Source organism: Canis lupus, chromosome 7 (assembly GCF_011100685.1).
Source record: "Canis lupus familiaris isolate Mischka breed German Shepherd chromosome 7, alternate assembly UU_Cfam_GSD_1.0, whole genome shotgun sequence".
Lineage (NCBI taxonomy): Eukaryota > Metazoa > Chordata > Mammalia > Carnivora > Canidae > Canis > Canis lupus.
This window is the reverse complement of record NC_049228.1, coordinates 63,289,543-63,317,162: the sequence shown is the minus strand read 5'-3', so window position 1 is coordinate 63,317,162 and position 27,620 is coordinate 63,289,543. Positions and strand designations below refer to the sequence as shown.

Here is a 27,620-nt window from a genome sequence, read left to right as displayed (position 1 = left end):
TTACATACATATGTAACACTCTAATCACCACATAGATCAAGATATGGAACATTTCTAGGACCCAAAAGAATCCCTTTTGCCCTTTTCCACTTCATACCATCCTAGAGCTAACTGTTCTGACTTTGATCACCACAGATTAGTGTTGCCTATTCTTATACTTTATAATAATGGAGTCATGTACTAGTAGTATGTGCCTGGTTCCTTTTTTTCAACATTGTGTATATGAATCACTGATATTGTTATATAGCAGTAGTTCATTCTCCTCTGTTGCTGTGTAGTATTCCACTGTGTGAATGGAATGAGTTCATACCATAGTATGAATGTATTTATTCATTTTATATTCACAGACATTTTGATTAACTCTAGCTTGAACCTTATGTGTACAATCCACTATAAATATCCCTGTTCATAACCTGTGGTAAATATTCACACTTATATCTCTTAGATACAGACTTTAGAGTAGAATTTGTGAGTCATAGAGTTGGCTAGTATTCAACTTTGGTATATACTATCCAGCAGTATTTTTAAAGCACCTGTACCAAATTACACTGCCACCAGTAAAGCAAGAGAGTTCCAATTGCTCTCTGTGCTTGCAAAGTAAGAATTTCTGCATTCATTTTTATTTCAGTCATTGTGGTATATGTAGTGGCTCTCCTACTACCTTTTAAACTTCTGCACATATGATGTTATGGCTCCCTTTTCATTATTAATATTATCTATTGTTACTTTTCTAACTTGATTAATTTCACCAGAAGTTTATAAATTTTGTTAGTCTTGTCATAGAACTAGTTTTTTACTTGGTTGGCCTCCTTGTTGTCAATTTTCCATTTCATTACCTTTGTTCTTTGCTTTATTATTTTCCTCTCTTCGGTTTTATCATGGGCTTGTTTTCTTGTTCTGTTTCCAATCTCTGAAGTTGGATGTTTGGCTTATGGAATGCATACCTTTTTAATTTTCTAATATGTATTCTTATGTTATAGCCATGTTTTCTCTAAGTTTTGCTTTGTTTCCATCTCACAGGTTTTGTTAGATAGTTTTCTTTCCATTATAGATTCTTTTAACTTCGCTTTTTATGCCCTCTTTGTTCCATGTGTGTTTTTAATTTTTACATTTATGGAGATTTTTAAAAAAATAATTTTTTTCTTGTATAATGTGTTTGTATTGTGACCAGAGAATGTGATTTGTGTGAACTTGGACTTCTAAAATGGTTGAAACTTGGACAGCCCGGGTGGCTCAGCGGTTTAGCACCGCCTTCAGCCCAGGGTGTGATCCTGGAGTCCCGGGATCAAGTCCCACATCGGGGTCCCTGCATGGAGCCTGCTTCTCCCTCTACTTCTCTCTCTCTCTCTCATGAATAAATAAGTAAAATCTTTAAAAATAATAATAAATAAATAAAATGGTCAAGACTTCTTTTATGATAGGCATAGCGTGAAAGGGAGCAGTCACTGTGCAAGGACAGGCATGACCTGGACAAAGAATACAAGAGATGCAAACAGCAGACACAATACAGTAGCTTGAGAGTGGTCGATCCAAAAGGTTAGTAGAGAAGAGTGGGACATACAAGCAAAGTTTAATATAAGAGTAACTAGAAGAAAGCTGAACACTGTTGAAAACTGGGGGAAGAAGAAATTATGATTTGATCTGGTCAAAGGGCTAGCAGAAGGCATTAATGATAATGTCAAACAGGTAGCTGAAAATCCAAGACTGGGCCACAGAAGAAGGTCGACATTTGAAATTTGATATTTTAGTCATCTGTCTGGGGGTAATAACTAATAGAAAATAAGTAATAGGAAATGAGGGTGGGGGACGAGAAGGGCAGATTAAGGATAGAAACTTCAACAAAAAAATGTGGAAAGGTGAAAACAAAAAGTATAAATAAGGATATGGCTATTTAAGCTTTTTAAAAGTACTTGACAATTTGTAGGGAAATTTCTAGGAAGATAAAGTACATCTAATAGAAAACCCCATCTCTATAGGTGAGTGAAGCATTACTGTAATAAGAGATCCAGAATGCAGCTCTTGATTTTCTTTCATCATTCAAAGTCATCTTGAATATTTACTAATTTCCACCTGAACACCATATAAACCGAAATGTAAAATGCTCTCCCTAAACAGACTTCTGCTGCTACATGGGATGACTCTATGCTCTTTTGGCTCAGTACTCCAGGAACTAATATGATGTGCAATTCAAGATTCATGGTTGTATACAAAAACACTCCGATTTCTGAATTTCGTATGTTCTAAAAAGACATTGGAGCCATATGGAGCACATCAGCAAAAAAAAAATCCAGAACTGGAAATAAGTACAAAAAATGTAGGGATGGTAGTGGAGGCAAGTTTAATGTGTTTAATGTCAATGCTAGGTAAGCATGGCACTAGGGACAAAGAGTGGATGTGAGGCAGGTGCTTCCATGACCCACACCCTGATATTTTTGCCAGAGGTCATTAACTCCCTGTACTAGCACACTCTAGCTGCCAAACAAATATTGAACACAACAACAATAAATCTGAACGTGGCAAAGCAGCTCACTCTAAATCGAGAATATCTTGAATCTTAAAAATGTATTTGGTCATGTAAATTGTCTACTTATTATTTTAAAATATTAAAATATTATTTACCTAGAAGCTTACCTAATTTTTGCTCTTCTAACTTAGCAAAACTTAGAATTGGCAATTTGAAATATAAAAACTTAAAATCCATCCTTATGTGGGAATTTTAATCGCATAAAACAAAATAAAAGAGAACTGTGGAACTTGAATGGATTCTGAATTACCACCATGTACAATGCCATTTTCAGGATACAAACCATAAAGAAAGAATATTGACTTCAAGTAAGTCAATCAGAGAAGGACAATCATCATATGGTTTCACTCATATGGGGAATATAAGAAATAGTGAAAGGGATTAAAGGGGGAAGGAGAGAAAATGAGTGGGAAAAATTAGAGAGGGTGACAAAACATGAGAGGCTCCTAACTCTGGGAAACGAACAAGGGGAAGTGGAAGAGGAGGTGGGTGGGGGGATGGAATGTCTGGGTGACAGACACTGAGGAAGGCACTTAACGCGACAGGCACTGGGTGTTATGTTATACTACATGTTGGCAAATCAAACTTCAATGATATGTATATATACATATATATATATAATGCTGACTTCAAGAAATTTACAACAGACCTTCACATTGAAAATGATTGTCCAACTGTTAGAAACTTCAGGCCTTTTAGCTTATTTTAATTTTTTAAATCAAACCTGATTTTAAAGCATGAAAGAACTTTTGGGTAAGCTTTACATCTCTACATATCAGTTACTAGATATACATGCATATACATCCAGAGACCGAGTATATACTATTCTACCATTTATTCAACTGATACTGATTGAGACTTTATGACAAGCATGTTGGGAAATAAACAAAAAAAACATATTATTTTAAAAGGAGATCCTAAGGAAGAGACTAACTTTGGTAAAATTTTGTGGGGAGGCCCATCTGACTGATGAGAAAGGTGCAGACAGGTTGACTGGGAAGAGGAGCCCAGATAATCCAGCAGTTCATGTGAAGCTTTGGAAGCAAACCCCCACTCAGGAGGCCAGGAGGCCAGGCACGTTGTGTGAGGAGAAGCCACCCAGCAAGGTGAGGGCAGGCAGCTACAGCCAGATTGGGGGTAGTTTCATAAACTGGAAAGGTGGGGGGCTAGGCTTATATTTGAGTGACATGGGGAAGTCTCTGAAGAATGTTAAGTGACTCCATGTAATTCACATGTCTGCTGGACAATGCAGCACGAGAAATGGACTGGAAGCAGGCAGAAGATGGACAGGGATCCAATAGGAGACTACTGCAGCATCCAGACGAGGATCGCAGCCCAGACCATGAGGATGGCTTTGGAGACGGAAAGACATAGACGGGATACTTGTTAAAGGCAGAGTCAAGAGAGCCAGTACTTATTAATAGATTAGATGTGGGGAATGAGTAAAAGGGAGGAATCAGGAATGACTCCCTAATTTTTTGCTTGAGTAATTGGGTGTAGGGTGGTTCTCTTTACTAAAACAATGAAGTCTGGAAAATGAATAGGTTTTAGGAGAGAGAACCAAGACTTTAGACTGTACTCATTACACTTCAAACATCTAAAAGAGATTCAAAATGGAAAAGTCAAGCTGCCAGTAGCACACAGTAATCTGAAACTAAGAGGAGGTCTAGGCTCTGAATAGAAATTTGGGAATTCATAGCACAGAGTTACAGCCACATGAATAAGTGAGATGCCTCCTGAGAGAGTAGACAGAGAAGAAAAAGAGGGCCAAGGATGAGCCTCAAAGAATCTCTGCACTTTTAGAAGCAGCATGGGAGGAAAGACCTCCATAGGCCACAGTAGGAAGAAAACTAGAGAGAAACGCAATGAAGTCTGAGGTGCATGTTGAGGAAAGAGCCTTCTGTTCTGCATCAAACTACAGGGATGATGGAGATGGAAAGGCTTTCTTTGGAACCCAGAGACCACTGGCCACCTTGGTGAGACCAACTACAACTTCTTTGAGAAAGCAGGCCTTGAAGGAGAGTAGGATAATAACCAGAAACTGATGCAACATCAATGGCGATTGGAACATCCTGAGTCCAAATGGGGTAAGAAAGTGTAGCTAGTGATCCTATAGTTAACACACTCAGGACAAGAATGCACATTTATCCAACACCTTCTAGATTTCTGTCACTGTACCAGGTGGCTCGTGCATGAAGAAAGACCAAATGGCCAGTTATCCTGCCATACTACCATGTATGGGAAAAGGCTCTGGGAGAGCCACCAACCAGATACAGGTCTAGGAAACGCATCCACAGAGGCATCTGCCTACCGTAGGCCTGGCACTGTCATAGGTATTAGAAATATGAGATTGAGTAAATTCTTACCCTGAGGGATTCATTGGAAGAGAAATGTCAAGAGGTATAACTACTATAAAGCAATGTGACAATTTTTGTATATTTATGACATATTGTACACAGAGAGCATTCAAGGGAAAGAGAGATGTTTGTGGTGGGAAGTCAGGGTCATAGGAGGACTTCTAGAGTAGGTGACCTCCAAAGAAAGGCTAAGTTGGACAGCCTTTTGGAAGGTGGAGGGTTATTGGGAGGAGGGAGATTATCTGGGTAGAGGAGACAGTGCAGTCTTAGTGAGACACAGAGGCAGTGTGAGACACACTGCCTCACATTATATTTCACAACAGAAGGATATTATACTATCCTATAAGGATGGAGGTAGAGACGTAAAGTGTTTCAAATAGGGAGGGACATGCTATTCAGATTTGTGTTTTAGATGGACTGTTCTGGCAGCTTTGTGGAGATGGATTTGAAGATGATAAGACTAAAGTCCAAGGGAACAATTAGGAGGCTGCTTCAGTAGTTTAGTGAAAGATGATCAGAGATTGAATTACAAATGTGGTAAGGGGATGGAGAGGAGGGGATTGATTTAAGAAATATATATGAGCTGAAATAGAGATCACTTGATGACCAACTGGATGTGGGGAAAAGGGAGACAAGAAAATCAGTGGCTTCACAAGTGAAATAGAAAATGTGAAAAAAGAAGCAGGTTCGGAGAAAGGATGATGAGTTCAGTTTTGATCCCACTGAGTTTAAAGTGTATGGAAACATGTGAGTGAATCTATCCAGCAGGCAGCTGTGTGTATAGGTCTGAATATCAGTGGAAGGTGTAAGTCATAGATACCATTTTTAAAATCAGTTTCAACAAGAGGTAATTCACATATCAAAATTCACTAATTTTACATTGGGTGAGTATTAATAAATGCATACAGTTGTGCAACCACCACCATAATCAAGATACAGAATATTTCCATCAGCCCCTGAAAGTTCCCTCCTCCTGCATTTTGGAGACATCTTTTGGAAAGTCATCCATAAAAATGTGGTACCTGAAGCCATGGGGGTGGAGGAGGCCACATGGAGGGGGTATGCAGAGTGCCAGTAGCAACAGGGCACAATCTTATAGGAGCAGACAAATGAGGTAGGCTACAGATCAGTCTATTGCGGGACCTGGGAGTGGGGAGCCAGAGGTTTGATAAAGAAGAAATGGCCAACAGTGACAAGTAAAACAGTAGGTAAACTATAATAAGTTCTCTTAAAAAACTAAAAGCATTGCATTGGTCAATTGGATTGACAGAGACTTAAAGAAGCCAGCTGCAGTAAAGTGATGGAAGCAGACGATCCCTTGCAGTGGGCGGGAGAAGTGAATGACAACAGGAAACAAGACAGCAATACAGAGAGGATTTTATGGAAAGAATACGGATGAGACAGCAGCTAGAGGAAAGTCCAGTGGATTTATGAAAAGAGATTCTTGAACCTGGAGTTAGAGAGCTGGATTCTCAGAGCTCCTTGCTACCACTTACTAGCTGTGCCATCTTAGATCTCAACTTATCTGGGTCTGTTTTGCCGTCTATACAATAAGGCAGCAAAATGAGATGATCTCCACGGTCCCTTCTGGCTGAATCTGTGGCACTTGCACGAGTACCCAGCAACACAGACACAATATGATACCCTTGCAGGAGCAATTTCAATGAACGTGCAGGGATGGTGTGAGCTGAAATGTGAGTGAATAACCCCTTGAAGAAACCCAGCTATCAGACGTCCTGGAGAAATGGAAGCAGAAAGACACACACTTCTAATGTCATCATAAGAAAACACTTTAAGGTCTAAATGAGGCAGAACTTGATCAGGCCAGCCAGTGTAAATGAAGTCCAGAAGAACTAACATTTATTCAACACATAGTAAATTTCAGTAACTCTGCGAGGTGTTTCATGTCTGGAAAAATCTAGATTTTTCTTCTTGTGTCAGGTTAAGCTCTACCATTTATGGAATCATCGCAGGTATCATAGGTGATGCATAAATGTATATCATACTCGATCTCTGAGAGCCAAACGGAAATGAATAGGTTCCCCCAAACATTTTATTCAAAACAAAGACTCCATAGCAAATTTAGATTGATAATTATAGGATTTTGGCACAAAGAAAACATGTTCACAAATTCGGAAAGCATTATGCAGAAGAAAAGGGGTTCACATTCAGATCTTTTGTCTTCAATTTCAAATTTCCCCATTACATGACAGCTACCTACTATTATCCTCCTGTAAGTGTCATGTGCCTTGTCTTTCATCCATTTCTTGGATCACATGCATTGCATTTACACAGTACTTATCCTTCCTTAGATTATATCTAAATCCCTTTTAAATAGGTAATCTAGTCTCAACCAAAAAAAAAACATTCTTTTCAGTCTTTGAAATACCCATTCCAGTGTCTACCAATATCCCTATGTGATCACAAGTCATAGTCCAGAAAAAAATCTAATCTTGTTCTTGACAATATCTGGGTATCCAGGTTTTATTATGTCCTGTGGTCTTCTTTTCTCTTCTGAAGTCTCAATCCTCAGCAAGAAGAAGAGATGAAAATACCACCTACAGCACTAAGTCCTTCATTCCTACCTAGGACACTGAAGTCAGGAGACATACATGCCATACTTCTTTTTGTGATAAAATTTACTCCCACATGGCATATTTGTGTTTTGGCAAAGACTTATGTAATAGCTTCTCTTTTTACCTATTTGGTAAAAAATTTACACGATACACAGGAGAAGTCACAGAAGCTTAGCTTGACTAACAAAGAATGTAAAGAAATTAATTTTTATTATATGTCTTTCTCTTGCTAAGGCATTACTTTGGGGCTTGTTTATGTAAAATTTCATATATGTTTAGACAATTTTCTATGTCAAGTCCAAATAATATGGCCTACTGTATATTTTTAAGTGCAGAGAATATCAGAAAGGAAGTAACCACATGAAATTTTATGACTTAAATAGTATAATGAAGGAAAAATAATAACAATGATAAAAATGTCAAACATTAGTGAACTTTTGAAGCACAAAGGAAATATGTACAACTGAATCCTATTATCTGGTCAGATAAGGACACCACTACATGCTCTTATTAATCAGCCTTAATAAGGAGATATTCTCCTGTGTAAAGAGTCACTTTTAATCCTCGGCATCTAGGTGCTTACAAAACACTATTGTAAAAATCACAATTAAGGGCGCCTGTGTGGCTTAGTTGGTTCGCATCTGACTCTTGATTTCAGTTCAGGTTATGATCTCTGGGTCGGGGGATCAAGCCCTGTGTCAGGCTCTGCATTGGGCATAGAAACTGCTTAACATTCACTCCTGCTACCCTCTTCTCCCAGCTCTCTCTCTCAAATAAATAAATAAATAAATAAATAAATAAATAAATCGATAAATAAAATAAATAAATAAAATCTTATAAATAAAATAAAAAGGAATTACAACTAGCAAGTAATTAGTATTTACAAAATACTAAGTACTTTTACAAATATTTTATACATTATTCTATTTAAGTGCAGGATATAGTTAAACTTCATCATTAAGATTTTAAGTATAATTAAAATCATCCATCCCCTAATGATAAGTTCTCTCTAAGCCAGTAATTCTAACCAAATTAACGTGTAAAGACTATTCATATGTCCTCCTTCATTTAAAAAATAAATCTCACCTCAAGTAATATAATAATATATGGTAATTTAGGAACATCAGAAAACATAAGCCAGGAACAGGTACATGCCTTTCCGCAATCTACTAAGAAACAAGAACCCAATTTTGCTTGATTTTAAGTGAACACACCACCACAATCACACACACACACGAATGCAGTCATTTCAAATCAATTTTGTGCACCATTTAAATTACACATGAATATACAAACTCCTCTCTATTTGTTAAGTGTAGCAAAATCAAATTGGGGGGAGAGGAGTAATTCTCTGCATAAATGTTTTTCTAAAATTCTAGTGCATAAGCATCTTAAAAATAAGACATTTTGGGGACAACTGGGTAAATTTGAATATGGACATCTTATAGTTGACATCACAGATCTATTTGATTTCTTTAATTGATTTAGTTAATTGCCTTAACTAATAATATTATGGTTAAATAGAAAAACATCCATCTTCTTAGAAAGATCATGATGTCTAAAACTTACTTTCATGTGGTTCAGGTTAATAAAAAGGTTGCAGAGAGAGAGAGAGAAACATGACAAAACGTTCATATCTGGTAAATCTGCAATACTGGATATGAATACACACACACACACACACACACACACACACACAGGATCACTGTGTTATTCCTTTAGCTTTTCTATAGGTATAAACACATTTGAGATTAAAAAGTTGGAAAACAGTAATTCACTTCATATGATAATAACTACCAAAAGAAACTACCAGATCCAACACACGAGCCTTGAGCCATTATCAAAACTATGCTCTTCCAGCTGTCCTCATCAGTTTGAAAGGACTTCATTTATTTAAATGAGAGAAAGGTGCAGATTTACTTGGAAGGAGAGAAAGGAAAGCAGCTTCAAAGTTTGGGAGCTTGCCTGTCACGCAGATGCCACATTTCAGGAGGATGGGCTCTATGTCAGTCTTCCCAGCTCTCCCCTACTAGCTGACTGATGGCTATCTGCAGGGACATGCAGGGGGACCTCCAAGGGGGTGTGAGTGTGGAGACAAGATAAGGAAAATGCAGTGACCCCAAACTGAAGGGAGATAGATCTCCCTGGGGTTTTCATTTGGATGGATCTCCAGATAGGGGCAGGTAGGGAAGTGGAAAGAACGCTAAGAAACCAGGTGATAAAGCATAAAGAAATTATAATAGAATGAGCCATCCTCTGCTCAGCTTCAAGGACGGGTGACTTATAAAACTATTTCGTTGTAAATGAACTTATTTTTCATACTCATTATGGCAAAGAAGGCATGAAACCACTCTGAAACTAAGAAAAAAAATCCACTTTAATTTTGAAACCCAAACCCAGAGAGTGAGGACTTGGGGATATTTAAAGGGAAGCCTTTAAAAGGAACATTAGGCACGTGGCACTTGCTAAATGTCGGGGCTTTTAAAAAATCCTGTTGTGAGAAAATATTTTGCTCACCACCCAGAAGACAAAGAGAAACAGTGAGTGTTGACAACATGGTATTATAGAGCCACCCTTACCCAATTTGTTACCCACAAATATATATATTCTTTTTAATTTACTCTAAGCCAGCATGTTGGCCCATAGCATCTTACTTTTATGTCATTATCTCTCTACCATACACACAAGTCATAGCTGGGGATTTCAACTCGCGGTGAAGCTACGCTGAGATTCCAGATCTCAGTGGTGCTGGCATGAGCGCTGATCTCTTCAGTCATAGAGAAGACAATATCCTAGGGAGACTGGAATTAGTCCTATTTTGCACCATTCGAGCCAAAATGCTGCTTATCAAGAAGCAAGTAATTGCTGGCTAATGGCTATGGGGTGGGGGGGGGAGACCCACTGCATTTCAATCTAAGCATCTATCGGCACACGACAATAAATAAAGCTGCAGAAAGCGTACACATTGAGTGGCAAGGGTTTCTTGAGGAGGTTAAAGAGCAAAGAGTAAAAAGGCAAGTTACCTCATCCGACTGGGAGGGACTGATTCTGGGCATTGGCGACACTTGTGGAGTTTTCAACTGTGTGCTGTTGCTATCTGGCACAAGCTCTCGGTGGACCGTTTGGATGTGGTTCTGGAGTTCACTTTCAGACTCAAACTTAACGTTGCAGCTAGAACAGCGAGTCTTCAGTCCCCCTGCCTTGCCTTTCCCCTCGATGGCACTGAGATTCTCATTCTGGCCCAAGCCCGGCCTATTCGTGCCGGGAGGGATGTTGATGCCTGGGCTGCCACTCTTGCTGAGATTCACACAGCCGGCGCACAGACCATATGGCAGGCCGTTGATGTCAAGTTTCACCAGATCTTGCTTGGAACGGAACTCTTTGAGGCAAGACGCACACTTGTACAGTTTTTGGACGTGCTGGCCACGCCCCGTGGTCTGGACTGTGGACCCATTCCCGGTCTTTTGCATGTGAAATGTCCCGTGGATTTTGAGTTCTAAGGTGGAGGTCACTGTCTGCATGCAGACCACGCAGCGAAATCCCGTCAGGGAATTCCGCAAGTCAGGGTGCATTTGGCAATGCTCTAAAAACTCCTCTTCACTCTGGAGAGGCATCTTGCAAATCCGGCAGTTTCCGGTGTCGAGACTCTTACTGTGTGTGACTTTGTGTTCGGTAAGGGTCAAAAGGGAGGGAAACCGCTCTCCACAAATAGGGCACATGTAGTGTTTGACAGGGCCGAGGTGGGTCTGCATGTGTTCACGGAGGCCGTTTTCAGAGAAGAAGGTTCGAGAGCACACGTTACACTTATAATTCCCCTTAATGAGCTCGGCTTTCTTCTTCACGATGGCACTCTCTCCGGGCCTGATGTTGTGGTCTCGGAGCTGGTGGTTCTGCAGCAGAGTCTCCATGGTGTAGGCGGCCCCACAGATGTCGCACCCATACATAGGCTCCGAGGTGTCCACATCTTCTTCGCTGCCGTCGTGACTGTTGTGTGACTCCTGGCTGTTGGTCAGCAAGGTCTGCAGCTCCACCTCCTCCTTCTGCACTTGCTCAGAAGCCCCATTCGTCCCACAGTTGGGAGTCTTGGTCTCAAAGACGCAATGCTTTTCCCGCAAGTGTTTCTCCAGCAAGATGATGGCATGGAAGGCTTTGCTGCAGAATTTGCAATTGTACTTCTTACTGTGAGTGGTGATGTGGCACTGCAGCTCCACCTCAGTGCCGAAAGACTCCCCGCAGAAAATGCACTTGTGCACCTTCCCCTGGTTTTCCAGGTGGTTGTGTTTCACGTGGAGCTGTAAGTCAGTCTCATTGCGGAAGTCCCAGTTGCAAGACGTGCACCGGTAGACCTTCTTTTCGTTACTGTGCTTTACGGCCAGGTGGAGTTGAATGGAGACTTTTGAGTCAAAAACCTCTTGGCAGAGGGTGCACCGGAAGAAGACAAACGTGTGCATGTCCAGCAGGTGCTTCTGAAGGTCGTCCACTGAGGTGAACTGCTTATCACAACTCTCGCAGATATAATACGTTGAGGTGATCATAAAATGGATAGTAACATGCTTCAGCAAGGATTCCTGGTTGGGAAATTCCTTGTTGCACTGTGGGCAGGTCAGTTTTGGAAGCACGGTGTCGAGATGAGTTTTTAGGTGAGTCTGAAAGCTATCTAGGGACGTGTACTTAGCACCACACTGATTACAGATGTATTCTCCAGCCGGACGCGCAGGCGCACCTCCCACCGCCTGCATCATCTTAAGAGACGTCTGCTCTATGGCCACAGGAGATAAAGGGCTCAAGGCCCTGGATTTCTTCCCATTGTGAATATAATTCAGGGCCAAGGGAATGTTCTTGTGATTCTCTTTGATATGCTTGTTCAGCTTAAGAACGCTGTTGAATATTGGCGAATTTGTACAGTAAGAACAAGAATAGACTTCTACTACTGGTTCTTTTGGAGTTCCAAGAACTGGAGAGCCAAACCGGGAGCCACTGAGGTCACAATGGACCTGTCTTATATGCTCTTCTAGGGAAGAGTCAGTGAGAAACCCCATGTAGCAATGGGGACAAAAGAACGCGTTGCTATCCTTAGCGGCAGGGTTTGCAAATCCGTGAGAACATCGGATGTGCTCCTGAAGGGTGTTGAGGTCATTGACAACTTCGGAGCAGAAGTTGCACTGGTAGACTATGGCAGGCATGGCAGAGACAATCAGACCGGGGTCCTGAGCTTCATGCACTTGCTTAAGATGTTCGTTTAGGTTATAGAGTGAGGGCAACACCTCTAAGCAATACTGACAAATATGGGCCTGTTCTGGCTTATCTAAATGCATAGTTTTCAGGTGAATCTGCAGAACTGCCAGGCTTGAAAACAACTGCTTGTTGCAGTAAATACAGCTATAGGTAACTTTTGCCTGTTTACTCGAGGGAACCGTCATGTCAGGGGTTTGCTGAGCAGCCCGCTTCCTCCCTCGACTCTTTGGGATGGGCGGGGCAGCTTCCACCATGGTTGAGCTGTCCACTGAGAGGTTGGAATCCGGAGTCGTGCTGGACACGGAAGTGTAGCCCACCGTGACCAGCGAAGGGCTGTTGCTGTGGTTGCATGACTCCGGTTGCTGGTGGCTATCCATGTGGCTGTACAGTTCCTCAACCGTGTGGAAAGTCTCTGAGCAAATGCTGCAAGAGTTCTTCTTCTCCCCACCATGCACCTGCTCCATGTGGTTCACGAGGGAAGTCTCCTCCACAAAGAGCTCATGGCAGTAGATACACTGGAGGGCCGCTCGGTCCTCGTTGGGGGAACACTCGGGGTGGCACTCGGCGATGTGCTTCTGGAGGTCTTCCGGAAAATCAAAGCCTTCCTCGCACTGACTGCACTTCTGAGTGTCCTTCATCTTCCAGTCCTCCATCCTGGAGCCAGACTGGGACCCGTCCTTGTTCCGCTCGTGAACCTGCATGTGTCCATGTAAGGAACTAGAGGACAGGAACCCACGGCGACAAATGGCACATTTATATGGCTTGTTGGACGTGTGAGTCTTTAAGTGGATCTTTAAGTGATCACTTCTGGAGAATGCGGCATCACATTCACTGCAGTGGTATTTCTTGTCCCCTGTGTGGAGTTTGATGTGGCGGTCTCGACTCCGCTTGTGTTTGAACAGCCGACTGCAATAGGTGCATTTGAAAGGCAGTTTGTCGCTATGACTCTGCTCATGGTGCTTTAGGTAGCTGAGGCGGCTAAAGGACTTGTCACAGAATTGGCATGGGTATGGGAGTCCAGGGCCACCTTCTTCCTCTCCAAAATCGCAACCTTCTCCATGGCTAGGGGAAGTCTGGTCCTTGCTAGAGGGCGAGGAAGCTGGCCAAGAGCAAGTGGGATCATCTTCAACATCCACTCCATCTGCAATGAGAAGCAATGGAACATGTCATCTTATGTGTTGAGAGCTCGATGGTGAGTTGACCCTACCATCCAAACAAGTGCTGTCGGATTGTCTAGAACCTTTCGGAGGGGAAAATAAACTGGGAGGACAAAAGGTTCGAGTGGAACACTTTCAGATCTAAAAAGCCCAAAGCTTTTATTCTACGTTGACTTTTTACTAGGTTGTAAAATATAAAAAGATATTAAATAGTTCTATGTCTAAATTGCCCCCTTTTATTACTTTTTTATCATTTTTCCTTAGAAGCAAGTATATATTACACATCGACAATTTTATTAAAATGCAGATTTTAATATATTTAATGTTTCTTCTGTATTCATTCTAAAATGATTTGCATATTGTGTGAGCATCTGAAGAACCAAATGAAAAGAGGAAATATTACAGGAATGATTTAAAATTAATGCAGTCAACCCAGATGTCTAATATTTAATAAAAAATTCCCTCTGCATTTTGCTTGTTTTTCTATAAAAAGGCAATTCTGAAGACCAAAATCTTTTATGGGGTTCTTATTGATACAGACCTTATTGCTTTCAGCAAAAAAATATTAAAAAGTAAGCACATGAAGGAAGAGAGAGAACACAATAATAATTACGTCTTGTGTAATGAAAGACAACCAGGATTGCTTCAATAACTGAAAGATTCGAATACCATAGGCCAGAAAATGGATTATTAAATGTTAGAAGGGTACTGCTAGATATTACATGTGGGTAGGATCAGTCAGGATCAAGAAAAAATGAGAGTTTCACAAGGGCCAGATTGTAACAGTGTATTTTGTTTGGAAAGTTCAAGAGGTGGCCCACCATTTCTTCCTTTTGCAAAAGCTTCAGCAGCATGAACTTCCTTAGCCAAACAGGACCTGCACTTTGAGGTGAGCAGAGACAAAGCGACTTGTGAAAAACTGGAAACAGGAAAAGTGATAAATGATTATGGTAAATGCTGAAAGATTTATGAGTAACAAAAAGAAGACAAACAACACTGAGAGCCAGATATAACCTTAGCAAGTTACCCCTAAAGTAACTCTACCTTGTATTAGGTGTTTTTTAACTATGTTCTTGGCAGACGTGCACTCCTATTTCTGTTGCTTTCTTAACGTCCAAGTGGAAAATAAGACCTTCTCCAATAGGTTGTAAAACTTCTTTTTTGCTTTTCAAGACAATCCATCATGCAGGAGAAGAAATTGTAAAAGCTTTTCACTCTCCAAAAGAGCAAGATTTTTCATAAATGCAGACAAGACCATTGAGTGGAGCTGGTGGGCATAGTGATTCTACTAGGATAATAGGCTCAATTAGAATAGTATTAGGATATTCTAATAAAATTCAATTAGAAAGTGACCAAATACGTTTTTAAATTCTTCAAAGCTGAAGATCACTAGCAAGCTATATTATTAACACAAAAGTAGAAACTGGCAAGCGTTATGTAAACAAATTCCATGTCTGCTTTCTTTAAGGTAACAAGATTTTACTAGATTATCAACCTCTTGCTTATCCACAGGAAACAGATGAGGATCATTCCTTTCCTGCATCTAGAAACTGATGACAACACCATCTCACTATCAATGCCAGATGGCAACCATCTAACTCTGAGAAAACAACCAAACACCATTCCTGGATCCCTGCCCACTGCAACAAAGCTTCGCAACACAAGTTGAAAATCGCATGATTTTGCATCCTCATTTATATGAGTCTATTACCCAACATGTTTCCAGCATAAGAAAGGGTCTGATAATTGTGGGTATGATTTAAATTTAAAGGTGAATGTGAATGCATAGAAAGAACATAGGCAGATAAACTTAATTCACCATCAAATAGAAAATTTTTAAAATTTCAAAACAAAAAACTCAATCGTGATTCTAGCTTTCCTTTTAAAAAAACTGTTAAGTCACCTAAAGATGGTGTCCCTAAAACAAACCAAAGTTTTAAAATATTCCCCTTATTAAGTGAAAATTGCTATTTATTAAATTTGCTTAGCATTCTAGGTAAAAAATCTACTATATTTCACAGTTATCTTAAAAGATGTATCTCATTGTTTCACTGAAAAATATTTTCAAACACATCATCTCATTGGTACAGTTGGGAAAACAGTGAATCAGAATTTGTCATGAATCTAGACTCAAAGAAAATAACTACTGACCCTAAAAAATTTAGCAAGTGAACTTATTATTAAATTGTAGATTGTGTCCAGGCATGATATATTATTATACAAATGTACAAAGAATTACAGAGCAACAGACCATTATAAATAGTGTGCAGTCCCTGATACCAATCTTAAATCAGGTTCTTGTCTGTGGGCCATGCCTGACTATACCCTATTACATAACTGTTCTCTTAAGCTTGTAAATTTCAACATGTCAAGTGAGTCGAGGGGTAGGATCAAGTTTTTCTCAACCAGGATTCAAGGGAGCTGGAAAGCCTTTTCTTCTCTCTCTCCGATCCCTATTATTTGGTCTTGAGGGAAAAGAAAGTGAAAATCACAGATGATGTGTCTTTGTAACTGAAATACATGGAAAGAGAGTTAAAGACTCAGAAGGCTTAAGCTGGGGGATGGAACAGACCAAGCAGAGTAAGAAGTTTGAGCAGGGAATGCTACTTTTAGAAAAATAAATAATGGTTTCATGAAAGGCTGATTTCTATTTTAAAATCTAAATTGTAAGAAACTCATTTGCTGGTACTCTAAACGGATGTGTGCTCCCAGAGACACACAAGGAACTCACTGACAAAACTCCCAGGGGGGTTGGTCCATGCTCCAAGGGTACTCGTCTCCCAAGACTTTGGTGGTGATGGTGGTGTTGCCAACATTCTCTGAGGTCTACCTAAGTCTTTGAAAGCTGCCTGTCCCCATTAACTTTAGCTTTCTGGCAGTCACCAGGCAACCTACATTTAGATGGCTAATATATATTTGAACAATCTCAAGCTCTTTTTTCACATGGAAGAAACTACGGAGGATTCTCCAAGTGCTGGTTTCTGAATCAACTCGAACTCTTCCCCCCCCCCCCCCCTTCGGCACTAAGTGCTACTTACAGGAATGTCATTCTGTGTGATGGCAGGTTTTCTGCATTTCAATGTGAAGTACTTAACATGTCCATGTTAAATTTTAATTTTTGGAATCAGTCACTTCACACTAGGTGACTCTCAGAGAACTGTAGCTCTTACACCGGAAAAAAACAAACAAACAAAAAAACATACAACTTTCCTGGAAACCAGCTCCGTGGCCTAAAAGTCTATTTAAAGATGCAAATGTGTGTGCATAGTTAGTGCAGATGTTTTTCTACAGCAACTGTACTTGCTGAGTTTCACCATTTCCATAAAGCACATTAAAACAAGTGTGTGAACACTCCGAGATGAAAGTCTCAAACACTCCTGAGACTTTCAGTGGAAAGTAGAGCCGCCTGACTTTTCTCCAAGCAGACAGGAATGCCCATGATTCAGCAGCCTGAGTAAATAAAAGAGGTCCTTATTTCCTAATTTTGCTGGCTGGCCACACTGCAGCAGCCTCTGTGATCCTGCCAAAGGGGATGCAGAACTGGAACTACACCCAGCCGCTGAAGGCCTGTCTTTGTTAGCCAGCCAGGCTTTCCCGACCATCTTCTGGCAAAAAAACTGCCATATCCTGCAAGGAAGACCTCCATCTCAGGCTTGATGGTTCTCCAGTCTGCCTAAAAGGACGAAACAACAGATTCTGCAGAGTCTGTGTCGGAGGAGGACAGCTGGAAACTCAGTTAGCGGTGGAGCAACACCTGTTCGGTCATATTTATGGGGAAATGTGCTCACTAACAGAAAAGTGAAGTCATACTAGAAGAAGGTATTCCACAGAAAAAAGGCACCAGAGTACAAAGTACCTTTGTGATATAAGCCACTGGCCCCTTATGGGCTAACCTGGGGAGGAGAGTGCAAAGACTGGATGTGGCTTTTATCCTGGCTGCGGGGGAAGAACAGACAAATACACCCAAGAAGGGCTGATTAGGTGCCAATCAGGGACCTGACAGTCTCAGTTTATAGCCTGCCAGCTGAGAAATGCTGAGGGTCCTGGCCACTCTTTGGCTTTCGAGTCTAATTGAAGTAGCCAATAAAAAAAAGAAAAGGAAAGAAACCAGATCAAAGAAGCAGAAAGAGAGGACGTGCGGAAAGGTTTGGGGTGATGCCAATGCTTCTTTTGTACCATTAAGTATGTCTAGTGTTAAGATACATGTCTGCTGAGGGCAGGGACCACATCTTTCAAGAATGTTGACTCTGTAACAATACGGACAATCTGAAATTATTAAGGAGAAAGTAACATAAGGTGGAGTGAGTCACTGTAGATGTTAAAGAAATTAACCAAAGCTCTGGAGTTATGGAAACTTCGAATACTTTTAGTTCCTCACAAGGCTGGGCCCTCAAGAAGCTGGCTTACTGATATCCTTCTGCTACCTGAGCTCATTCATTGTAACGGCAGAGTACTCTCTGCATTGCCCTTCAGGGACTCAGTTTCATGTGTGTGCAAGTGCCACACAGCAAGGTTCCTTAACAGGGACAGGATTTACATCAATGGTTAGTTTTCAGGTGAAGAAAAACACAAATACTGACAGGTCTGGTACCTCTGTTTTCAGGAGCGCAATGATTCAGAATGAGAATGGAAAGTCAAGAGTCTGGAGTTTTATTTCTAGCTTCATGACTTAGTGAGTGACCTGGCCAAGTCATTTAATCTGTCCCTACCTAGGTACTTCACCTGCAATATGAAGATAATAATTCTTGCTCCTTTATCCTCTGGGGTGTTACAGAGATTAGCGATTGTTTCTGGGGCACCTATCATCCCTGGAAAGAAAAGCTGCATATGTAAACAAAAAGATTTACATGTGTGGCATGCATTTATTTTTTCACACGTAAGATTCTATGTGTATAGTATAAACATATTTTAACATTTTCTCTCTTTTAATGAAACTACTGGAATAGTAGCTTTAAGGACTAGCCCAATGGAAATCTACAGTGCTTTATGCATTGTACATTCAACCACCAGGAAAATAAAACATAAATAGTTGGTGATATCTAAAAATTAATGGACCATAAATCCATCCCAACTTTGTTCCAAGCATTAAATTATCATACATAAGATATAATCTTGGGTCTTCACAGACAGATAACCTTGGAACAGGTATTCTGGTATGTAATTCTGAAGCCAAATATGTAATTTTCAAAATATCTCTCTTCTTATAAAACTAGCAATACAATCATTGCATTATTTAACATCAAAATAAGTTCATTCAGAAGGTGATCTTTTAAGTGGTGAACAATAGGTTAAAACACGAGACCAAAGCAAATTTCCAGATTATATCCTCCATTGGCTTAAAATGATTATTTCTGCCAGCACGGGCCCTATAGGAGCAATTCTGAACTTTCACATTAAAAAGAGTCCCAAGTCCTATTTTCATTCATCAATTACCTGAGCTACCTTAAGAGAAGCAGAGAATTCCGAGGGGAATACATAGTTGTGAGCAAAGACTAAGAGAAGTTAGGCACCGCTCAAAGAGAACGGTGTCTTGACGTGTATTTAATAGACACAGGTAACAGAGATTCTTCTCGTGTTAACCTAGGGCTATCACAGCAACAATTTTACATCACCATAAGTAAAGCCATCTAACCAAATTACACAATACAATTTTAAAGCAGTGGTTTTTGATGGCTAAAGGATACGGTCACTCTAAATAAACCATTATGCATTATTACACAATTGCTTCCTTTAATTCTCAATAGAAATGTCAACAGTTTTAGAAAAGCTGCAATTTTAATGATAGAACTTCCATACTTTTTGTAAAAATCAACAGTCCCCCACATGAAATTCACTTCTTTGTCATAAAACTTATTTAACGACTTGAAAATGTATACTCTTAACTAGGTGTTCAAAAGAGAAATGTAAACTTTAATATTATTTATAATTCACAGATGCTTTTAAATTCTGTAATATTCAAAATTGTCCTAGAAGGACCAATTAAATGCATTAACAGTTAGGTTATGAGGGAAAAGAGTGGTCACCCATTAATGATAGCAGCTGTGGGGAGCAGAAATTGGTGGTGCACATTTTTTTTTTCCACAGTATTAAGATGAATTCCAGAATCAGAGCTCACTTTTCCAATTTAAATAAAAGAAAAAAAGAGGCTCACTTTCTCCAACAATCCTTTAAAGCTTCAGATGAGCCAACATAAGAGGTAAGAAGTTGTTATCACTCCCTCACTGCCCTCCGTGGGTCTTTATATCCACGCTGTCTCTTTCGCCAGACACAGTTCTGTTTTGTGTGCAGAGAGAAGTACAAATGTTTTGCTTACTGTTGCTTAAAGTTCACTTGAACAGACGGAGCTCAATGAATTCCATCTTCTGCAGCCAAATTAAACAGAAAACAGTGCATTCTTAAGCAGTTCACACTTAACTCCACCTCTCAAATCAGAGGAAAAAGCTGACGCGCAACCAGTTAAAGAACAGTCATCATCTCCCTCACGGAAATCGAGACTTCTTTCTGAAGCCAGACAGAAGGAAAAGTGGTTTCCATTTATGTGGGGGGTGAGAACTGCTTTACTTTTTCTATCTTTTGGCTCACTTAAAAACATATAATAACTAATGATAAGCATCAACTTTTTGGCATTCAATAATTGGCAATTGTGTATTACACATCTGTGTACGGGGCTGCGACAGGGAGCGCTCTACATTATTTAATATGTTTCGCTTTCCTTGAATAATGACAGACATCATCACGGTGAATTTCCCAAGTCTGCTTTCTTTTCATCTCTACTATTTTGGGTTAGAAGGCATGTTGTAGTTACTTTCTAGTCTTGTATTTATATCTGACCTCACACCACAAAGAATTTGAAGCAGTTCTCCATTGCTTATTTTGTTCAGCCATTTAACTAGCTTTTATTAAGCATCTACTATGTGTTTAGGTCTGACATTAGCTTATGCACTCTAGGAATTCCTTATTTCTTTTTAAGTTTTGGCTTCCTTAACTATATAATACCAGAAAAATGCCAGCCTGCCTCATCATTAATATAATAAGAATCAAATATGATATAAAAAAGCTTTCTGAATGTTTAAAAAAGTACTAAATTGCTGCTACTACTACTATGAAAGTCAAAGTTTCCTTCAGGTTGTAACTGACAAATGTGGAAAGAGTACAAAGGAAAAGAAATTATAATTTAGTTGATGCTTTCTTCATATTAAAATTCTAAAACTTTTTAAAAAAAGATTTATTTACTTTAGAGAAAGAGAAGGTGGGGGAAGGGCAGGGGGGAGAGAGGGAGAAAGAGAGAGAGAGAATCTTAAGCAGACTCCATGCTGAGGATGAAGCCCAACCTGGGGCTTAATCCCACGACTCTGAGATCATGACCTGAACTGAAACCAAGAGTTAGACGCTCAACCAACTGAGCCACCCAGGTATCCCAAAAATTCCAATAATTTTGAAGGTAAATCCTTTAAACAAAAGGGGTAGTTGTTTAAAAGTAGAAAATAAACAAAAATACCAAAAAAATCTTATGCTATTATGGTTATTTTGAAAGCCAATGTGTACTAGCTATACCCTAATAGCTGCACACACTAGCAAGTTGTGATTAACTCATCCGCAGAGTAAAATCCCCATAATGGAATGACCTGCACTCAAAAATCTTAGAGCTACATTACATGGTTCTGACACCAGCCCTATGTCTCACTGATGAGATTCTCAGCAAATTTCTCAGTGCTACCATGTTAATCACTAATAATTTTACATTAACTTCTTCACTGGAGGAACATAAGGCAAAAAAGAATTCTTCCATTAAGGACACTAAATTTGAAAATACTTTTATTAGTGAATGATGGATCTCAGAAAGTTCATTCCACTGTGTTAGTTTTTTGAAGAACTGCCACAACCCACTAGAATTTTCAAACAAAGCAATGAGATTCTCTTTCAAAGAGGAATCTAGTCTATCAGAATGTTTTGTCATATAATAGCCTACTGAATATTTTCTAACATGTAGGCTTTGGTCCAAGGTTGGTAAACTTTTGGTCACAAGGAATTATAACGGTCCTCAAATGATGTTCACTCAAGCTGAATTTCAGCTGTATTATATCCACTGCACAGTAAAGCTGACATGAATTTCCAGCAGTTTAAAAAGGCCACACTATATACTTCACTGCAGATAAAGCCACTGGAGAATACAAAAGTGTTGAAAGGCTAAAATTTAATTAATGACCAATTAGCACCCCCTGTGGGTTCATTGTGCAGTAAAGTGATAAATACGGTGTGCTAATATAGAAAAAACTGTTACAAAGTTTAGGGGGAAATATTACTACAACTATCTATTATCTATGTCAGTTTGACATATTATAATACAATGGACCTCAGTGTTCTTGATTATGATGTTCATGTACCTAAAGTATGAGAAGGGCCCTTAAGGTCTGGGACAAGTCATCATTTTTTTATTTGAATGCACAGGGTTTGACTCACACTAGGTTGTCAGGTTGAAGTATAAAATCCAGTGCTCTCAGATAGCTAGTGAGTGCAACTAGCCCACCACCGGGCACCTGCAACTCCAAGTAGTCTGTTCATCTACTCCTCAGCCAGTCCTGATGCATTTTACAGGGAAGTTACATATGGCATTGATATTAACAAATTGGGGGATACTGGACTATCTTGAGACTTTGTGCATATGAAGAGATCTACGGGAGGACAAATCATCAATGTGCCCTCACAGGCTAGAGTTTTATGGTGTTTCAACAGAATCATTAACTTTTACATTAACACTTAAATAGTAAAACTAAAACTGAAAAATGAGGTCAGATCCCAAGTAACCTGTATGATATAGAGAGTCCTTTATTTCAAATGAGATACTGTTTGGTAAACTGTAAAGAACCTGTCTATTTTCTTAAAGTAACTCTAACTAGGCTATGACAAAATATTTCTACCCAGATCATACAGTATCAAATGCCCTTAGTCACACAGTTTCTTTTTTCTTCCATTTACATAATTAGGTAAAATTTGCATGAGGCAATCCTGAAAATAAGACTGATTATCAATCTGATGGATTTTCCAGGTACCTTATTCTCCCATTATTTTCTATTTCTCACTCTTGGTTCAGTTTACTCTTCCCTCGGAACTACCTGAAAATAAATATAAAAATTAAATCCATAGCAGTTCATTCCATCATTTTTTTCTTGTTAATAGTCCTGGTAATTTATTTATGGGAGCAAATCTCAGTCAAAACCATAGTAATGTGTGTATGTGTGCCTGTTTATGCAGAGTTCACTAAAATGTTCAGAACAGACTAATGATTTATGCTAAAGTAATTTTTGAAATATTTTTGCTATTTCTTATTACAAAGGTGTTAATCATAGTAATGTGCCCCTTAACATGAGTCAATGCAAAATCATGTCTTATTTCTTATTAAAACACTTCACTAAGGGACATCTTTATGACACTACTTTTTACAATTAATATATATTACACACAATTACAATGTTTTAATTAAATTCTATATTGTATGTCGATTATATAGATTTACATATTATAAAAACTGAGATGGAGTGTCTTGTCAAATATTCTAAAACGAGTGACAAAGTCAGGCCCCAGAAACCCCATGAAAATTCCTTATTATATTACTTCATTTTGTCTACATCCAAGGTAATCTTAACATAACAGACAATGTGTAAGAATCCAAGGTAGTGTGGCCATAGTAACAAGTCAAGTAATAAAGCTGGCTGGAGCCAGGGGAAGCAGTGGGAGACCCTCATCTGTGCCTGTTTCACAACAACATGTAGACATCTATCCCCCTGGCACCCAACATCTAGGACACAAGCAGTGTATATAATTCCACGGAAAACTTAATGATTTAAATAAGAGTAAATTAAGAAATTCAAGTCAGGTAATAAGGAATTTGATATGTATTTGCTTAGTCCTCATGTGAAATGCACCAATTCTGAACCATAATTTTCATGGAGAACATTTATGACAATGTTTTTTACCTTTGAAGAGGGCGATATGGAGAACAACACATGTCTGTGTGTGTCCAAGGTTTATTGGTATGACCCTCTGCAAGAGCATGTTTTGAATACTCAGGGACTTTAAAACCTACTAACACAGTTCTGGGATCCTGACCGACTCACTGCTGTCTGTTAGAAAGGGCTGGTTTCTGAATCTTTACCAAGCCTCCTCCCACATCTGAGCTCTGTTCTTTTCTCTACAGATGACCCGATGTTGTTTGGCATCGGTTATGCACACCTCTGGGTCTGACTTGAGGGATCAAAGGAAAGAAACTAAGTGAATTTGATTGAAGCCTACAACCTAAAGTCAAAGTTGTCATTCTTCACTTTTCTTATATATGAAACATAAGATTGAAGATCTGTGGGAAGTCTTAACCTTCAGAAAAAAAAAGTATGAATTTTACCAACAAACATACTGGTACATACTGGCACTGAAACATACTGGTCAATGAGGGAGAGAGACCCGTGATAACCTCGCACTAACAGGAGTAGTTGATGGTAGCACTAAAACCTGAACCTGAGTGCTGTGCCAAGGTAAGTAGACTTGGTCCATGCATGAGATAACCCTCCAAGTGTATCCTTTCCTCCCTGTCCCTGCTAAAACAACCACCTCAAAGGCCACCAAGTCTTTTAGTTTTTAATGAGTAAATAATAAACTTAAAAATGGTGTTTAACACTGCTCATTTTCTTTTATTAAAGACTTGTTTTTTCTATTACAAAACTAATTCGTGGTAATTGGCATGTTTGTGTACACACACACAGAGGAAAACAAAACCATCTAACACTGCTATGAATCCATAACCTGCTGTTGACAAGTCATGACAGTCTATTTCTTAATCTAATTTCACTTCTGGCTACTGGCTACAAGATCCTTCTCTCTCTCTCTCTTTCTCTCTCTCTCTCCCCTCCAGTTCTCCTTAACAGTGGGTCTCCTTCTTTGCCTCTCTTCTTTCTATGCCCTCCTCTGAGCAGGGGTAGAGGGGCGGCTCGGTCAGGTCAGGTATTGGCAAATAAAAGCCGAAGAAAAGTTTCCACCAAACAAAGCTGTAGTCAGCTTCCCCTTCCTCATGCTCTGTCTCTTGAGACACATTCCCCACCATTCATCCCAAAGAGGGGTACAACAATGGTGCCTTCTCACCTTCCCCTAAGTGGTCCTTCCTCAATTATTATTGCAGCTACCATGACTCTACACAACAAAACCAAAGGTTGACCCTCTGCTTCAACTGCATCATCCCAGGCAGTGTTTCTTAGTATCATCCATCACCCCCTGTTCCCCAATCACCCAAACTGTCTGTTGAAAATGTGGACTCCTAGGCTCTATTCCCCAGTGCATACCGACAATGAACTTCTGGGGATGGGAGCCCAGAATTCCCTGTTTTTAGCAAGCTTCAAGGTGCTTCCCTAGCACTCCCAGGTTTGAAAACCACTGCAGAATCTTTCATTTCCCCTAAATCATTCAAGTTCTCTGCTTAAAGTTTGCTACACTCAGCCGTGCCTTTTCCATATTTGCTGCTCCGCTCTAGAACAATGCTGATGGTGGGCTTTCCCTCCCTTATTCAAAAACCACATGGAATCGAATCCCAGCTCTTCCAAGAAGCAGCCTTTACAAAAAGAAAACATCATTATCTCCTTCGCCTTCCCGTCCCTTAACAGTTGCCCCTCCCACTTTCGGCAGGCCTCCCAGCTTCAAATCTTTCCAGTGTAAGGTCCAGTTAGCTCCCATAAGTTACTTCCTCTCTGTAGAAGTGTTGTTGGTTGGCAGCAGCTTGCATATTTCTACAAAAAAAGACAGTAACTGTTTTGAAGTTATCAGGTCCAAGTACATCAACAGCTGGGTGTTACATGCATCTGATACAGAAACAGAGTTGTGAGTAAACAGCTTGCTTCTAACGTGCACCCGGAAAAGCCTACGTCTTCAACTTTTGTTGAAAATTCTTTCAAGTTGCATTAGCTTGATGAGAAATATCAAAACACTAGGAAATGCAGCTCTCACCCCATGAACCCCTTCATACGCAGAAGACTGTCCTGACCAAATACTAAGCAAACGAACGTGAGAAGCAGGAAGAGGGGAAGGGAAAAGGAGCTTCCGATAATCAGCAATACTTTCTTTTTCCACTCAGGAAGGCATTGCTAGAACTACTGATTAAATGCCTTCAATTTGGGTCCCTCTAGAAACTGGAGAGATCTTGTTTTTTTTGAACTGGTTCCCCTCGGCCTCATGCAGTGCGTCCTGGGTTCCGCACAAACGTGGGCTACGCCATACAGTCAATTAAGCCTTCTGCTGTCAGGGCTGGAAATAGGAGGGAAGTAGGAAAGTGGCTTGATCGCCAATGATTTTTATTGGCTTCATTTACATCCTGTTTAAGGCCTTCTGAGTAGTTCAAGGTGTCTTATCTCTGGCTACCAGGGGGTATTTTGCAGTCAAAGCAGTTAACATACTTTCTCTCTCCCTCTCCTCCTATCCCTTTCTCTCAAGCTCTCTCTTTTTTTCAAGCCATCTTATCTTATCACACACATCTCTTCAGGCTGAGGAGAACCCATACTTATCAGAAGCTGTGCACTCTATTGTCGTTCAGAGCTCTTGGAGACAAATGAAAGTTTAAGTCAAAAGAAAATCAGTTAACCTCTTCCACACTCGGTTCAGAAATATTCAGGACTGTCTCACTTTTATTGGTGCTAAATGGTATGCGAAGTTTTCCCTCGTGATCCACACCCACACAGGACATCTACCAGCCTAGATAAAGAAGTCTAGGTACAGGGAAGCCTGGGTGGCTTGGCAGTTTCGCGCCTGCCTTCAGCCCGGGGCATGATCATGGAGTTCTAGGATCGAGTCCCACATCGGCTCGCTGCATGGAGCCTGCTTCTCCCTCTGCCTGTGTCTCTGCCTTTCTCTGTGTCTCTCAGGATAAATAGATAAATAAATAAAATCCCCCCCCCTTTTTTTTAAAGAAGTCTAGGTACAAAGTTGCTACTACCGTATTGCCTTATGACCCTAAATAATGCAGCTTATGAACATGCCCTTATGGGAGCCCCTCATGTTGAAGTGACTCTCCCCATACTATAGGTCATTTATGCACAATATTGCAGAAGGAGGAAGCTCTAATACATACCAGAAAGGAAAAAAAAAAAAAAAAAAAACCCAAGCAGAAACAAAAAGACACTGGGGGCAAGTGGGGAACAGTAGTCAAGAGAAGAGACTTCTCTCCAAATGCACCTGAATCCTAAATCATGAGGTCAGCAGAAACACTAGATGGCTATTAGTAACATGCAGAATACATCTTCTCTAATAAAAACACTTATCTTATTCAAATCTATTAAAGAAACAGACAGCTGTGGGGGAGCCCAAGAAACTCTGTAACAATAGCCTGCAACCCTGCTACCCATTGGAATTGTCCAAAGAGCTTTTAAAAATAGGGGTCTCTCCCCAGATCAAGTAAACCAGACTCTCTGAGGGTTGGGGCCCTGGGGGAACACAGTCAAGGTCGACATCCATGGCCCTAGATTATCATGAGTCAATCTGCAAAACCCCATGAAAGGCAGTCCAAATGCCAGCCTCCAACAAAAACAAACCCCTTTATTATCTGGGCTCACCTACTCCATGACAGGCAAAGCTAGCATAGGGGCAAGTCTTTTGTGGTACTTTTGTGTCAAATGCAATGAACCAGATATTTTTTAAAAAGTTACAGCAAGCAATGGTGAATACTGCAATCACTCACCATTATCACATGTGAAAGAGCAATATGTGAACAGTTATTAGGCGTCTCATCTGTGTGTTTTAT

The 27,620-nt window shown here is 40.0% G+C and overlaps 1 protein-coding gene across 4 annotated transcripts in view; it reads right to left on the bottom strand.

Annotated features, from left to right (window-relative positions):
- ZNF521 (zinc finger protein 521) overlaps nucleotides 1–27,620 on the bottom strand; it is a 275,389-nt gene that overhangs the window by 145,995 nt on the left and 101,774 nt on the right. For all 4 annotated transcript variants that reach the window (XM_038543632.1, XM_038543629.1, XM_038543630.1 and 1 more), the window contains one exon: nucleotides 10,481–13,833. In XM_038543632.1, coding sequence (XP_038399560.1) covers nucleotides 10,481–13,393 — 2,913 coding nt within the window. In that variant the 5' untranslated portion in view covers nucleotides 13,394–13,833. The remainder of the gene's footprint in view (nucleotides 1–10,480; nucleotides 13,834–27,620) is intronic.